The sequence below is a fragment of the Borostomias antarcticus genome (genome assembly GCF_949987555.1).
Source record: "Borostomias antarcticus genome assembly, chromosome: 23".
Classification (NCBI taxonomy): domain Eukaryota; kingdom Metazoa; phylum Chordata; class Actinopteri; order Stomiiformes; family Stomiidae; genus Borostomias; species Borostomias antarcticus.
In genome coordinates this window covers 9,710,633-9,725,480 of record NC_140256.1, presented here as the reverse complement: position 1 = coordinate 9,725,480, position 14,848 = coordinate 9,710,633, and the positions used below count along the sequence as shown (strand labels likewise).

The 14,848-nt window shown below is 50.9% G+C and overlaps 1 protein-coding gene across 1 annotated transcript in view; it reads right to left on the bottom strand.

The window, feature by feature from the left end:
* Nucleotides 1-272: 272 nt before the first annotated feature.
* Nucleotides 273-14,848, bottom strand: part of cacna1ba (calcium channel, voltage-dependent, N type, alpha 1B subunit, a) — a gene marked incomplete at both ends in the record, with an annotated part of 69,670 nt that continues 55,094 nt past the window's right edge. The window contains 18 exons of the mRNA XM_084456822.1: nt 273-821; nt 1,399-1,607; nt 2,522-2,738; nt 5,212-5,328; nt 5,548-5,683; nt 5,785-5,837; nt 6,223-6,350; nt 6,801-6,908; nt 7,732-7,837; nt 9,543-9,639; nt 10,866-10,993; nt 11,250-11,400; nt 12,169-12,260; nt 12,384-12,449; nt 12,619-12,735; nt 13,857-13,955; nt 14,162-14,272; nt 14,424-14,588. Of these exons, the coding sequence (XP_084312948.1) occupies nt 273-821; nt 1,399-1,607; nt 2,522-2,738; nt 5,212-5,328; nt 5,548-5,683; nt 5,785-5,837; nt 6,223-6,350; nt 6,801-6,908; nt 7,732-7,837; nt 9,543-9,639; nt 10,866-10,993; nt 11,250-11,400; nt 12,169-12,260; nt 12,384-12,449; nt 12,619-12,735; nt 13,857-13,955; nt 14,162-14,272; nt 14,424-14,588 (2,649 nt within the window). The remainder of the gene's footprint in view (nt 822-1,398; nt 1,608-2,521; nt 2,739-5,211; nt 5,329-5,547; nt 5,684-5,784; nt 5,838-6,222; nt 6,351-6,800; nt 6,909-7,731; nt 7,838-9,542; nt 9,640-10,865; nt 10,994-11,249; nt 11,401-12,168; nt 12,261-12,383; nt 12,450-12,618; nt 12,736-13,856; nt 13,956-14,161; nt 14,273-14,423; nt 14,589-14,848) is intronic.

Here is a 14,848-nt window from a genome sequence, read left to right as displayed (position 1 = left end):
TTCAAATAGATTTTTTTCCCCTTGGTTCAACTCCCGCACATAAGGATTAAAACACAGGATTATGCACACGCACGCAGGCACACACGCAAACACACACGCACGCACACACACACACACACACACACACACACACACACACACACACACACACACACACACACACACACACACATACACACACAGCAACAGTGTAAACTAAAGCCTTCAAAAAAGATGATAAAACTCATCGCGATTCCTCGAAAATGCATTAAAAACATCTGTCACGAGCCATGCTAGCACCAGTCATCCTCTTCTGCCCCGTAGTAGTACCTGGGTCCCCTGGCCCCGGAGATCGGGCTGGCGCTGCCACCGAAGCTGAAGTGGTACCCGTTGGGCACCCCCAGGCTGTGCTGGGGGGTCCGGGGCAGGGCCCCCGCGCGGGGCAGCGCGATCCGAGTCCAGCGTCCGGCGACGGCGTGGGGGCCGGGCTCGTCCCGGAAGGCGGCCAGCTCGTCCCGCAGGCCGAAGTGAGGCCCGCCGCTGCGGTCGTGGCCCAGGAAGGGCTCGGAGCTGATGCGCGCGACGGGGGACGGGATGTGGGAGGAGCCGCTGTGGCGGAGGAGGGCGTTGTGCTCCGACTGACCGCGGCTCATGCGGCCGGGGGTCAGGCGGGGCGGGCCGGCCTGGCCGGACACAAAGTGGACAGGGGAGGAGTTGGCAGTCTTGTAGGCCACCCCGGGCCGGGGGGTGGGGGGGGTCTGGGGGAGCTGCCTGCGTCCACGGCCGGGCATGCTAGCCTCTGAGGTCAACGTCACTGGGCTGCCCTTAACCCAACCACTGCCCTAGATGAAAATTGGACAAAGCAATTTGAAACAATGCAAACGATGAGGAGAACATGCCGGAAAGGAGGTACAGATAGGGACAGACAGGGACAGGACAGGGACAGGGTCACCAGAAGGAAGGGAGAGACGGCGAGACGAGACGAAAGGATGAGAGGACAGCGGGAGAGGACAGAGGGACGACGACAGGGACAGCGGTCAGAGGAGGAGGATGGGGGTCATCCGCGGGATGACCGTCATCCATGGCGGGGAAAAGAAAGAGGACAGACAAAATGGGCGGACAATGGTGAAGAAAGAGAGAAAGAGAAAAGAGAAAGAGAAGCGGAAGGCCATGAGCGGCTGCACTAAGGGCAGACAGAAGAGAAAGTTGAGTCTCAGCAGAGATAGTATAGCATGCAGACAGATTAGCGAGCGTTGTGTAAAATAAGAGAACTAATTTACTCATCATGTATTTTCTTGCATATTCTCCCATATTCTCGTACTGCATTTCTGACTGCCCGACACTTACCAGACAGCAAACAGTGTACTGTACCTTGCCCTGTGCATACTGTACACAAACACTACGCCCCGCCCCCCACACCTGCTTGTTGAAGCTGGCATCCTGCCCCTCGCTGGGTGAGGTGGCGCAGCTGGCGGTGGCTGACTTGGTGTGGCAGTGCTCCCGGCTGCCGTAGCGGTCGCAGGAGTAGTAGCGCTGTTTCTCTGCCGAGGAGGAGTGGTGCTTCCTCTCGTGGGAGCGTCCGCGGTCCTGCCCCCGCTCTCTGGAGGCGGGGTCTGCGACGGGGTCGCCTGGCGTACCTTCACACACGCACACACACACCGCAAACCAACATGGCTGACGTATGGAACGGCAGGTGACGCGCTTCTTTGTAGGCGTGAGAGTGGCGTGTCGTCCCAGGCGGCGTTACCGTGCACGTTGATTGGTATCGAATGATACACTAGTAGTCAGTCTAACATGTTGGATGATTCGACAGCAAACCAACTAAACCCTCATTGTGAACCGCCGTAACTGTTTTTGTAGAGGTCGGCGCCACGCCCCCAGGGTGACGGCTATACGGCCGCGGCGCTTTGCGGCGAGTGCACCGGGCTGTCCGCCTCGTTCTGAGAGTGAAGATTCTTCAACACTCTCAGGACGGACGGACTGACAAGCACGCCAACCCCCACCCCCGAAACATTTTTCATTCTCCTCAGCGCTCGGGCTGCCCTGCCGAGAGAAAGGTGCCCATAAATTAGTGGGTCTCTGGGTCTGGTGTCTGTCAGTCCCTTTTATCTGCGTAATGGAGTGCAGCTGTGGCGCCCGCACCCTCCTCGCCACCTCCACAAAGCTCCGCTGTGATGTCTGTTACAGATGAGCCCCGGACCACGGTCGGCTTCCACCGTCTTATATGCGGCCCCGTGGGCTCCCGACACAGCCTCCTGTATCCAAAGGACACATACTTGGCCCCAGGCCCGCACGGCCGTGGGGAATTACAACTGTTTAACGCTCTGAGTTTAGATTCAGGGTATTCAGGGGGGCGCTTCTATGCAACATTAACCTTGATTGGTCATGGGAATACCCCTTTAAAATTTTCTTTGCGCAGTTAAACTAGCGCTCGTAAAGCTCTGTGTGCTCAACACATTTAAGGGAATTCCACTTGTTTTTAGGTCGGTGTGTGCCTACAGTGTGTGTGTGTGTGTGTGTGTGTGTGGGTCAGTGCATATACCAGCCGTGCTCGTGGGCTGCCTGCCCAGGGACCTGTCCAGCGACCTCTGTTTCTTGTCCTTGTCCCTGCGGTGGTGGCAGCGGTGGTGGTGGTGGTGGTGGTGGGGTCTCTCCTGGCTGGGCTTCTCCAGGGTGTAGTCCCTCAGGTCCACCTCCGCGGGGCGCTGTGGCGCCACAGTGGACGCAGAGCGCTTCATAGGGCTGGAGTCTGGGACAGGCTGTGTGGGAGCACAGAACAACGACTATGAATACGAACGTCCCGGGGGGGAAAGAAAGACCAATAAAACAAGACCTGGTCTGCAGTCGTTGTTATCTTGTTTCTGATTTCTTGTCTCTACTGTGTCACTACCGTCTTTTAAAGTACTGTACGATATGTCATTCATACAGCTACCGATTCTTCATTACAACCTCATAAGAGTAAAACTCGCAGGTTGGGTTGGAGAGGGGGAGAGCGGGCACATCTGAATCAGAGAAACACCATTCCACCTAGTGGAGACTCTTCTCTCCAGCAGCGTTTAATTTGAAATGATCGTATTTGAAGCGTCTCTGAAAGCTTCCAACCTAAATGACTGTTGGTGGAGAATCTGTAGCTGTAGGAATGAAAGGTGGAGAGGCCTGGTCTTTGCGCTGTACCTGGGTATTTGGAGGATCAAGGGGAAGTCTACAGACAGGTCCAGCTGCGGCAGCAGGCCTGTTCCCCTCTATCTCCAGCTCCCTCTGATCACTACCCTAACAGCCAACAGCTTCACACAGGTTTGTCCTAAAGAGCAGGCTGGCCTCACCAGCTGTGTTTTAATGATTGTATTCTTAAATCCTCATCGAATACAAGGCGGGTCCCCCATCTGAGAGAGACGCTGTACCTGACATTACGTGAGATTAGCGGATTTCGGAGAGATCTGTTCTAATCCTGAAATGGCATGGTCTACTCTATGATAAGACCTCAAGAACAAAAAACATACAGTGTACAGTACATCTTTACTACTGTAATACTACGGTGTCTAACACCGAACGTGCAATCACCTAATGGAAACCCAAACAGGGTGACATGTTGTCATGTGGAGAGGTGCTGGGGGAGAGAGAGAGAGAGAGGGGGGGGGGGGGGGGGTTACGTACAGACAGCTGGGCCCCGGGGGAGTGACGGCCCCACTGTTGGGCAGCGCAGGTGGAGGAGGAGGTGGAGGAGGAGGTGGAGGAGCAGGACCGTCGACAGGCATCAGGCCGGAGGCAAGACACGGAGTGGAGAAGGAGAGACGTGACATTGAACAGTTGGTAAAAGGAGAAAGAACGGTAGAGGAGATGAAGAGAGGAGAAGCGGTTGGAAAATGTTCGAGGTGCAATACATTTCTGATTGAGTGTGCGTATAATCAACTTGTAAAAAGAACATGTGAATAACTGTGGGCGAACACCCTCTATAATTTCCTCCCCGGGAGGGTCAGTCTGTGATAATCCCACAGTGCCGATAATCCCTTCAGTGAATAGAGGGTCTGTTCTGTGCATTTCAGCACCTAGTAATAAAACAGAATAAGCCATCTGAACCTATGGGACATAGTATATACTCCACTTCTGCTAAATGTGACTGTCTCTATCAGCACACCGCAGCCTGGACTCTGACTAAGATATCCAAGGAACCATATCTGGCTGTATTTCTTCTGTTACAGAAAACCACATTCCTGACCTGGCGAGGAGCCAGCCAGCGCAAGCCCATGGAGTACAGATACCCTAGCAAAACTCAAAAGGGGCTGTTCATATTAAGAGGTGCTGAAACCACAAAATCAACTATCGAATGGCCCTTATCTTCCAGAATGGCAGTTTAGAGAGATTGGGAGCGGGTAATTGAGAAACAGCGGCGGCGTCCTCCCGAGAGCGCTCGCGTCTGTTCTGGGTGTCACATGTCAGGTGAACACAAAGAGCATCTTGAGGAGGCTGGGATATCTCAGAGCCTGATCCTGGCACAGCCAACCGGTCGGAGGAAAGAAAAAAAAAAAAAAAAACAATTTAAAGGGTGGAAAAGCAACTTGGCGAGAGTGAAATCCATCACCTGTATTCTGGCTTGACAGGCTATACATCGCCCATTATGCTCTAACAATAGCGAGCAATTCCAAAAGGCCATCTCTAATTGTGTTTGCTGAAGGGTTTCCTGCCCCCTGTTGAAAAAAGGTGAGAAAAAATACCACGCCAGTTCACAAGGCAATCCCCCCTCTAACCTTAACTCATTAATCCCTCCCCCTCACGTCTCGTCTCCCATAGTAACAGTATCACTCTCTTCCTCCCAGCCCCCCTCCCTCCCTCCCCCCTCACTCAGTCGTTACCCACAACCAATTTGAGCCACTATCATCTATTCTTCTGGCAGCAGAGGAAAAACGATACGGGAGAAATAGTTGGCGACCATCCAAGGTCTAATCAAATTGTCTTGGACTTTTCCTCTGCACTAAAAGAAGGAACAGCCCACAGCCATTCTAATAGGCCTCTGAAAAGAATGCACTTGAATGCAAACATCGATCAACATCAATATCACTCAGGAAATGGCCAGCTGATTATATTTCCTCTTGAAGGTTTCCTCTTTAGTTTTTCAGCATCGCATTTAACTGCAGAAATAGAGGGAACCCATCCAATATTCACTTGGGGTAACATTTGTGTGTGTGTGTGTGTGTTTGTGTGTTTGTGTGTGTGTGTGTGTGTGTGTGTGTATACTTGTATCTCAGTGTTGAGGCGGGGCATGGACACTGCCCTCCCCTGGCTCTCCAGACCAGCCGCAGGGCCAGGTCCTGTAGCAGCACTAGTGTCCATCTTCTTCATTTCCACTGACTCCTGGAACACACACACACGCGCGCACACATGTGAGCCACACACACACACACACACACACACACACACACACACACACACACACACGTGTTTCTGACGGACACAACCGACACATATGCAACTACAGGCTAGTGATGTAAACAGAAAAACCCCCTCAAAAGTGAACTATTGGGGAAGCAGTGAACAGGCTGTGTAGACGCCCTCCAGCTCTCTCTACAGTACCTGTGGAACGGCTGCGTTCGGACCGTCTTCTGACTGGCCTCTGGACATGCTTCTCTTGCTCCTGGGTCTGTGGACCTCCCGAGACTTCTCCGTGACCCAGGAGGACGACCCTTTGACGGCGTGGTCGTGACCCGGCCTGGAGGTCATAGACAAGACAGCAGACAGGGCCTCATTCAACCACCAGACGAGACGGGGAAAACGGACTGGACAATGTTGGGTGCGAGGAGGCGAACTTACAGAGCGCCGCCGTTGTTGAGGGAGTTGGCGCTCGGCCTGGCCTGAGCCTGAGGCTGGGGTTGAGGATGGGGTTGAGGCTGGGGTGGGGGTTGGGGTTGAGGCTGGGGTGGGGGCTGGGGGGGCTGTAACTCACAGGGAGGCACCACACTGTTTATGGACGCCTCCTTCTCCTGCATGTGAGTTAGAAGCAGCATTGGCTTAAACAGAGCCCCGACCTTACTCTGTGGAGGAGAGATGGGATGGCAACATGCTCAACAGATTGGCGGGAACGCACCACGCTGAACCCCGTTCTTATTTTCAAATGGCGACTTTTAGAACAGAGCACAACTTGTTAGGTTTTGGGTCAGAAAATCATATTTTGGACAATATGGGTGAGAATGTGTGTACAACCAGTTTAACATTCCATGTGTGTGTGTGTGTGTGTGTGTGTGTGTTTACCTGGGACCCTGCAGCGTTCTGTTGCTGCTGCTGCTGTTGCTGTTGCTGGATCCTCTTGGCTCGATTCTGCTTGTAGTAGTCAAAGATCATCAGGGCTGCGTAGACCTTCCCCACCGTGAGCTCCTTGGCTGAAAGAGGGAGAGAGGGGAGCGTGTGTCTAAAACTGCTGACTCATTCCTTGGTCTCATACATCCATATCGATCTCACTTAAACCCTCAATTTTCGTAAAATGGAGTCAACAGAAAAAACAGTCCCTATGAGAGGTTTTGCGATGAACAAAATGGTAAATTTCACATGTCTAGATGTGAAGAAGGCATCAGGTTATATTTATATCTTTCTGAAATGCCTTGGTTACGCTGTCGATGTCATACTCTCATCTGGCCACAAGGTGTCAGTGTAGGCCAAGCTGACTGATGGGATCTGCAGTGACTGAATGTTGCCAGGCAATGGACTGGTCTGGCAGCCCCTATTAGCATAGAACACATGGTTGATAGAGTGCAGGGTTGTTTACTGGGCTCAGATTAGATTAGAAGTATGAACATACATGCATGTAGGTGACAAATCAATCAGGATCTTACGCTTATGTGGAGTCACCAGCAGGTCCATGGTCTTCTGGGACAGGCTGGGCCAGACTGTAGCCAGCTCCTTCTTTAGCTCTGCGTCCGAAAGACGCTGGGCCACCATCCCTGGAGAGATCACGACAGGAAAAAAAGAGAGAGAGACAGAGAGAGAGAGAGGGGGGGGGGGGGGAAAGAGAGAGAAAAAATGAAACAATGACCACCGCTTACTTCAAAGAGCTACAGCTAACAAAGCAAGAAAGGAACAAATGAGTTAAGCACAGTCACTGTCAGGGTGAGCCGTGTGAGGAATGCCTCATTAAAACAGCTCGATGAAACGCTGTGCTGCACTGTGCCATGTACAGGCCCCGAACACACACACGCATGCACACGCACACGCGCGCACACACACACACACGCGCGCACACACACACACACGCGCGCACACACACACACACACACACACACACACACACACACACACACACACAGCCCACCACAGAGCCCTCTTAATGAGTCCAAAAGGGACCCATACACACGTAGAGAATCGGCCCCCACTGTAGTGAACAAACAAGCTAGCATCTGTCCCAGAAACACATCATCACACACACATCACACACATCCTAGGGACAGTCCACTGTTTGTCAGTCTGTCTGCATGCTCGTCTGTCTGTCTACATAGCTGTCTGTCTGTTTGTCTGTCTGTCTACATGTCTGTCTGTCTGTCTGTCTGTCTGTCTGTCTGTCTGTCTGTCTGTCTGTCTGTCTGTCTGTCTGTCTGTCTGACTCTCTGTCTGCATGCCTGTCAGTCTGTCTGTCTGTCTGTCTGTCTGTCTGCTGTTGGTCATTCACATCAGTGGAGGAGGCCGAGTAGGAAGAAGGGAGAGTGGAAAAAGAGGGGGGGGGGGAGGGGTGTGTGTGTGTGTGAGGGAGGGGGGGGCAGAGAGTCTCACCTGAGGCCAGTTTTATCTCCAAGGCCGTGCGTATGAGGGCCATGAGTGTGGAGGTGAAGTGAACGGTGTGGTCATCGGCGATGGGCATGTTCATCTTGACTAGGCGCTGAAGAGAGTGTTTGGATGGAGGGGGAGGTTAGAACAGCCCCTTATAGCAGCATCTCTATCCAGAGACGACCAACCAATCAAGAGAAACCAGTCTGTGTGCTGCCGACTCTAAAGATCTCAAACATATTGTCACTATTACGCTTATACAGGTCAATAAGACTAATTTATTATTGCAACATTTTACCGTTTTTACAAATCAATTTCAGCTTTTTGCATATCAGTTTGGTACTGCAGGTTAGGCTTCAGCACACAAAACGCTTCCTCAACATGTATAGAGAAGAGACAAACATTCACATTCACCGCTGTGGGCTACAGTATGCACTATGCTGCAAGTCAAAGTGCACTGGTGCAAGACTGACACTGATTGAAATAAAGGTGAGAGAAGATATGTGCTACGCATAACCATGGAGGTGCCTCAAAGGTCTCAGGAGCTCGACTCTGTGGTAGCCGTTCTAGACGTAACAATCATAAACTTTGGAGTTGGAGAGTAACAGTACTAGGACCTAGTATCTATGGGAGAAGCATGTGTCACATACAGTCCATTCAACAGAACCTGATCTGCTTATCAAAGACTATCTAACGAGCACCACTACATGTTTTGTGGTAGAGTTGAGCTCCCCTGAACACAAAAAGCATTCATCTACTGTCAGTGGCGGTGCAAAATAAGACAGACCCAACTAAGTCAGGATGAGAGAGGGAGGGAGGAGTGAGACACACACACACACATACACACAGAGAACACACATGCGCGCACACACACACACACACACACACACACACACACACACGCAGAACACATGCACACATGCACACACACACACACACACACACACACACACACACACACGCATGCACACGCACCCACTCGCACACGGACACACCCATCAATAGACAGAGAGAGGGGATGAAAGGAAGGATGAAAGGGAATGTAAAATACCACAGACAGGAACACAGAGAGTAAAGCGACGCACACACGGTAGGTCTCACACGGAGAAGCCACAGAAGCCACATACACTCACACTCTGCTCCACCCAAATCAAACCCCGGGTAGGCACACAGGGGCAGAGTGAAAGCAGGGAACGACACCAACCCTTCCTATAGTATCCTAACACTTAAGTTGATTCATGTAGACGTGTCATGTTTTGAGGAGAGGGACAGGTCTAGTACGGCTCTAGTATACTGTACGGTATACTCTTTATATAACTGATAATACTGTACTAGTTACCTGCGCATACTAGCTCCTGTGTTTTACTTGTGTATTATGCAGTATCTATCTCTGGGCTCTGAGAGCACATGGTTATGAGAACTAATATTTAACATCCCACTCTCCATTAGCCATGTTGACTTAGAGTCACTGTAGTTTCAGTTGGATGTTGTAATCACACTACAGTTAAACATTAAACGGACGCTAGCAAACTCCTGCATCATCAGTGCAGGGTGTCTAATACCTGTCTTTCTCCCTAATCCGGACATCACCTCACATAAGCTTAGCTTGTTCCAAAGAAAGTAGCTATGCCCAAAGAAAGGGGAGGGACGATGGGAAAGGTGGAGGAGGGGCTACACCAAAAAGATCAGAGCATGGGCAAAACAAACTAAAGAGACAAGGGAACACTGCAGAGCACAGAGATTGGCTGGAGATCAAGCCAATGGGAAGACGGGGTCGAGCAGAGGGGGGTGGTGTGGAGGCAGGGAGGGAGGACTACCTTGTAGGCGACTCGTGGCGGACATTTCTTTCCCAAACCTAAGGGTGGGGACATGTGGAGCAGCATCTGATACATATCGAGGTGCTTGATACGCCCACTTCACAGAGAAGGAAACCAAAACCCAAACAAGGAAGAGAAGGATGGGGGAGAGTTAGAGAAGGAAGAGAGGGACATAGGGAGGAAATCAAAATGGATAGGAAAACAGAAACAGACAAACAAAAAACAGAAATCTGTTGTTATTTAGATTTCCCAGAGTGACATGGAGATGGATGCCATCCCTGTCCGCCGCGAGGACCAGGGATGCATCGCTGGCGAGCTCAGGAGGTGTGAGCGCACTCAGGTCCCTGAGGGGAGACATGGGATGGAAGAGTGAGCCCGGGGGTGAGAGTAGTCAACACAGGATGCTGATGGGGGAGAGAATGACAGCGCCGTACGGAGGATGTCTGCTCCTGCATGCTCACAGACATCCGGGGGAGGTTCGCCAGGCGCACGGAGACAAAGGTTTCAATGCCAGCCTCGTTCTCAGACTTTCCTTTCTCTTTCAATTCACCTTCAGTGAAAGAAGATTTGATCCAAAAGCACGTGTCGTATAATATACGCCTCGATCCAATTCGGATGTTTTCACGATCTGAATCCAGTGATCCCAATCGGGACTAAACATCGGCGTTTTAATGTTTAATCGTACTGCACGTGAACGTGGAGAGGGTACAGATTGTGTTGGCTTTAGCCTGTAACCTGGACAGACAGCGTAGGAAGGAGGTGTGGCGGGGTCACACTGAGGCCATGCCCTGGCTTTGAAAGCTTTGTTTCCACTCTGGCGTCATTAACCAAAGCCAGTCAAGTCTGGAAGGGCGGGTGCTAGTGTGTAGGCGAGTCATTTGGTGCACAGCCATTCAGTTAAAACGCCTCTTGGCATCGGTACACAAAGCACCCTAGTGGAGGAAATGTCTGGGTTTGCAAACCTTGTATGCTACCCTATTAGGGCAGTTCTTCCCTAAGCCAAGAGGGGGCGAGATAACACGTAACAAATTGTACATATCCTTATAGGACATCCGTCCGCTGTGAAGAGAAGCAGAGTATAAAACACAGACTTCAGGACAGCTTCAAGAGAACAATGATCATCAGTGGGCTTACTGGGAGGTTAGCCTCTAGACTGGGGACCAGTCCCCATTCTGTCAGCGTGGCTCAAACTGTCAGAGAGGAGGGGGGGGGGGGGGAGGGGGGTCTGTACCCTCCAGGCTAGGACCAGGGTGGGGTGGGGGGGGGGGGGGGATGTGACTGGGTATAGACGCCCCAGCCAGCCAGGGGGAGGGGGACACATACCAGGCGGCAGGGTCGTACTCAGCCCAAACGCGGATGAACTCGTCCAGGTGATGCGGCCCCAGGATGGACGAGTCTCTGGTCAGGTACTCAAAGTTATCCATGATGACGGCCACAAACAGGTTGAGCATCTAGAAAGATACGTCCAAACGGGATCACGGTACAGTACGACACCGCATAAACAATGGTGTAGCAAAATACATTTGGTGAAGCATAAATACATACAGTATATACAGTCATATATTACTCTTCAGATCATCGTCAATCTTGGACAGTCTCCTTCACCAAACAATTACCAACCTACAGCGTACACTATTACTAAACTAGAGTGTATCACTAATACAGAGGGTTACATGTGTACTAACTATGAAAGGACTTCCCACTGACCAAGAAAGAGCAGAGGAAGATGAAGGAGACGAAGTAGAAGTAGGCGAAGTCGCTGCCGCAGTCCTTCCCCAGAATCCCTGACGTCTCATCGCAGGCCCGATGACTCAGACACGACAGCATGATCTCGTGCCACGACTCCCCTGTGGCACTCCTGGCACGCACACACACACACACACACGGACAAACAGACAGAGAGAGTCACAGATCACCGTAGAGATCCCAGGCAGCATTCCTAAATTGAGCTGGAAGAACATTCATAACGAGAAACAAACTAGTTCCCCGTTCCAGCAGTGTGTAATCCTCCTGAGAACAGTTCAGACTGCATCTCTTTATCACTCTGCTACCTCGGCGTTCCCTACAGCTGTCTCAATATGAGAAATCATAATCATGAGGGGTGAGGCCTCGAGAAGAGATTGTGCTGTGGAGTGAATTAGGTGACTCGGGGCTACTTAGATGTGTGCCACTTGGCTCCCAATGCTCTGTACCACAGACCCTGTGTAACCTCAGAGCCCACAGCCTGGCACACCACAGACAGCCCACTCAGCGGTGCCAATTAACACCTACCCAGGGGACTACACCCTCCCCCCCCCCGGTTTCAGAGAGGTACAGGAGAGAGGAGACAGAGGAGTGGAGTCTGGACCTCCCGCCCCCCCCCCCCCCCCCCCGCATGAATCCTGGGACTTCACTGCAGCCATTATGTCTCATTAGTAGCAAAAAGTCCCCGGCCCCTGGAGAAACCCATGGTAGAGAGCTACTTCAGAACGGTGTGGCACTTGACAGTCCTACAGCTCTCAGAGGTGTGAGGCGTTAAGCTTTCTTAGATTGTTATAAGTGGGGGGAAAAAAAAGCCTGACCTAGAATGACCGGATATTGAGTAGCTCTAGCAGACTAGGAAGCTTCATACAGCGGGGTGGTTTACCTGAAGAGAAGCATGAGAGCCTGGAGGAAGGTGCGGAAGTTGTTGTGGTGAGTGATGGCCGTGTCTTCGTTGAGCTCGATGTTACCGAACACCTAGAACAGGGGGACGCAACGTTTGACAAGAGAAAGAGGCGCACCGGCCCGAACAGTCAAGACGTTCAGCCAGTTATTATTTCGTATATACTGCAACGTTTAGTACGGCTCAACTGCACTCACCTGCATTCCGATGATGGCATAGATGAAGAACAGCATAGCGATGAGGAGGCAAACGTAGGGCAAGGCCTGAGAGTGAAAGAGAGATGTTATCAAAACATCCTCAGAAATGGTTCCTTCATTTGTGAAGACAGACATTTCATTTTAGTGGTTACTCAACGCAGTCTTAACACAATGTGAAGGGCAATGTGAAGGGAAGTGTGCGTGTGTGCGTGTGTGTGTGTTAGGCCTACTGTACCTTGAAGGACTGTACGAAGGTCCAGAGCAGGATACGGATGGTGTAGCCCTGCCTCAGTAGTTTGATGAGGCGAGCCGCCCTGAACAGCCTCAGGAAACTCAGGTTCAAAAGACGGTCCTGCAGACACACGGATCACAGCACTCAGCTTACAGGATGTCCCACGGGCCGGGAGCAAAAAAACCTGATATCTCATCCTCTAATAACGAGCAATACTCGGTTATTGTTGTGGCTCTGGTGCAAATTGTTAAGGATATCACATCCAATTAGCAAGACTGGGAAAAGAGAGGTGGGACAGAGACTTACCGTGGTCTGTAGCGGGTGACAACATCAGTGAAGACATTCAACAAGAGGACAATGCAGAGAGCGAGGGACAGAGAGGAGTGGGACAAGAAAACAGGAAGAGTGATGACGAGAAAAGCTCCAGACACACACATGTAAATCAGTCAGAGAATCGAGCAATGGAACGTTAAGCAGTAGTGTCTGATGTCACTGGACTGGTTTGCCCTCAAAGTTTTCCCGCGATTTCCGCAATTACGTGTTCCGTGTAGGAAAACGGCTACACTGATGGTGATTTTAAAAAGGCCTACACACAGAATTGATGTATTTAATCCAAATAATATTAACTTAAACAATTGTAACTGTGCCCCTTTAACAAACAAACATTACATGGACCAGGAACAGTTAACAAGAGTCACACCAACTAAAATAACCCTGTCTGGGTGTTCATACTTGGATGGCAGTATTAATCTTTTGAGGATATGCTTTTTCCTCGTTCACACAGTCACACCAGGTGAAGAGAACACATTTCCTGTTGTTCTCAGCTGAACTCCCCTCACACTCTCGGATCTCATATCAGGCATCAGTGGTGAATCAATACTGTTAATTCAGCTCTGTTCACGTACTTTCCAACGACAGACAATTACCCTTTATCTGTAGCACTCGCTCTCTCTCTCTTTCTCTCCGTCTCCCTCTCTCTCTGTCTGTCTCTCTCTCTCTGTCTGTCTCCCTCTCTCTGTCTCTCTTGTCTGTGTGCCTCTTTCTCTTTCTCTCTCTTTTTTTGATTTGATATCAGTCACTCTGGAGCCAGGCCAAGTCATCTGTGCTGATCTGGCTATTTAGTGGGCCACAGGTCACCCTGTCGCCGCAGCCCGGAGGTCTCAGCGTGTCACTCTCACTGCTCCACCTCATCACCACCGCCCCCGGGAGGTCATGACATGTGTTGCGCCCTGGACCTGTACCGTGCTGTGGCTTACATTGATCTCTGTGACCAGGATGTCTGTGATACTCCCCAACACCGTCACAAAGTCAAACACGTTCCACGCATCCTTCAGGTAATTCTGGAAGGAGAAACAATTAAATCGAATTATTATTCATGTGCGCAACCTTTGAATGGATTCAATGAAGCATAGCATCACTGATCATATTTGCATACAGTAGAAGACATACTGTACAGAATGCAGACATAATTTACAGTGACCATGAAAGTTGAAAAAAAATAAAAGAATTCATTAAAGAAGCACTGTCTGAGACTGACGGCACTCACCAGAGGACCGAAGGCGATGATCTTGAGAATGCACTCTAGGGAGAAGAGGGCGGTGAAGACGATGTTCAGGTTCTTCAGCATGGCCTCGTAGTAGTCTGGAGCACCATGGAACTGGTGGATGGAGAAACGATAAGATTCACCGGATTCCCTACCGCAAGAGTACCCCTAGCATGGGACGTTGTACTGAACATCGACTTTCATCATCATGAGACGTGGTACTAAGCACTAGCCTTCATCGTGAGACGTGATACTGAACACTGACCTTCATCATGAGTACCACGGTGTTGACGGCGATCATGGTCATGATGGAGTACTCGAACGGGGCGGACACCACGAACTTCCACATCCGGTACTGGAAGGACTCGGTGTTCTCCGGCATGTAGCGAGTCAGGGGCCTGGCGTTGATGGCGAAGTCTATACAGGCTCTCTGGAATGGGAGGGGACACACAAAAAACAAGTTCATGAGATGTTTAACATCTCAAGCCGTGGTATTTTTCCACCATAATCATCGTCATTTAATTCAAGAACATCATCTTAGCCTCGTATCACGTGATTGCGTTAATTCTGTCAATTGTCAGACCTATAACTTCCCTTCCCTCCCACCAGACGACAGTCACATCCAGCTGAATGGAGCCATGGGCAGAGCCGTCTGAATGCAGGGAATGGAAGGAGAGTTGATCCTGAGCT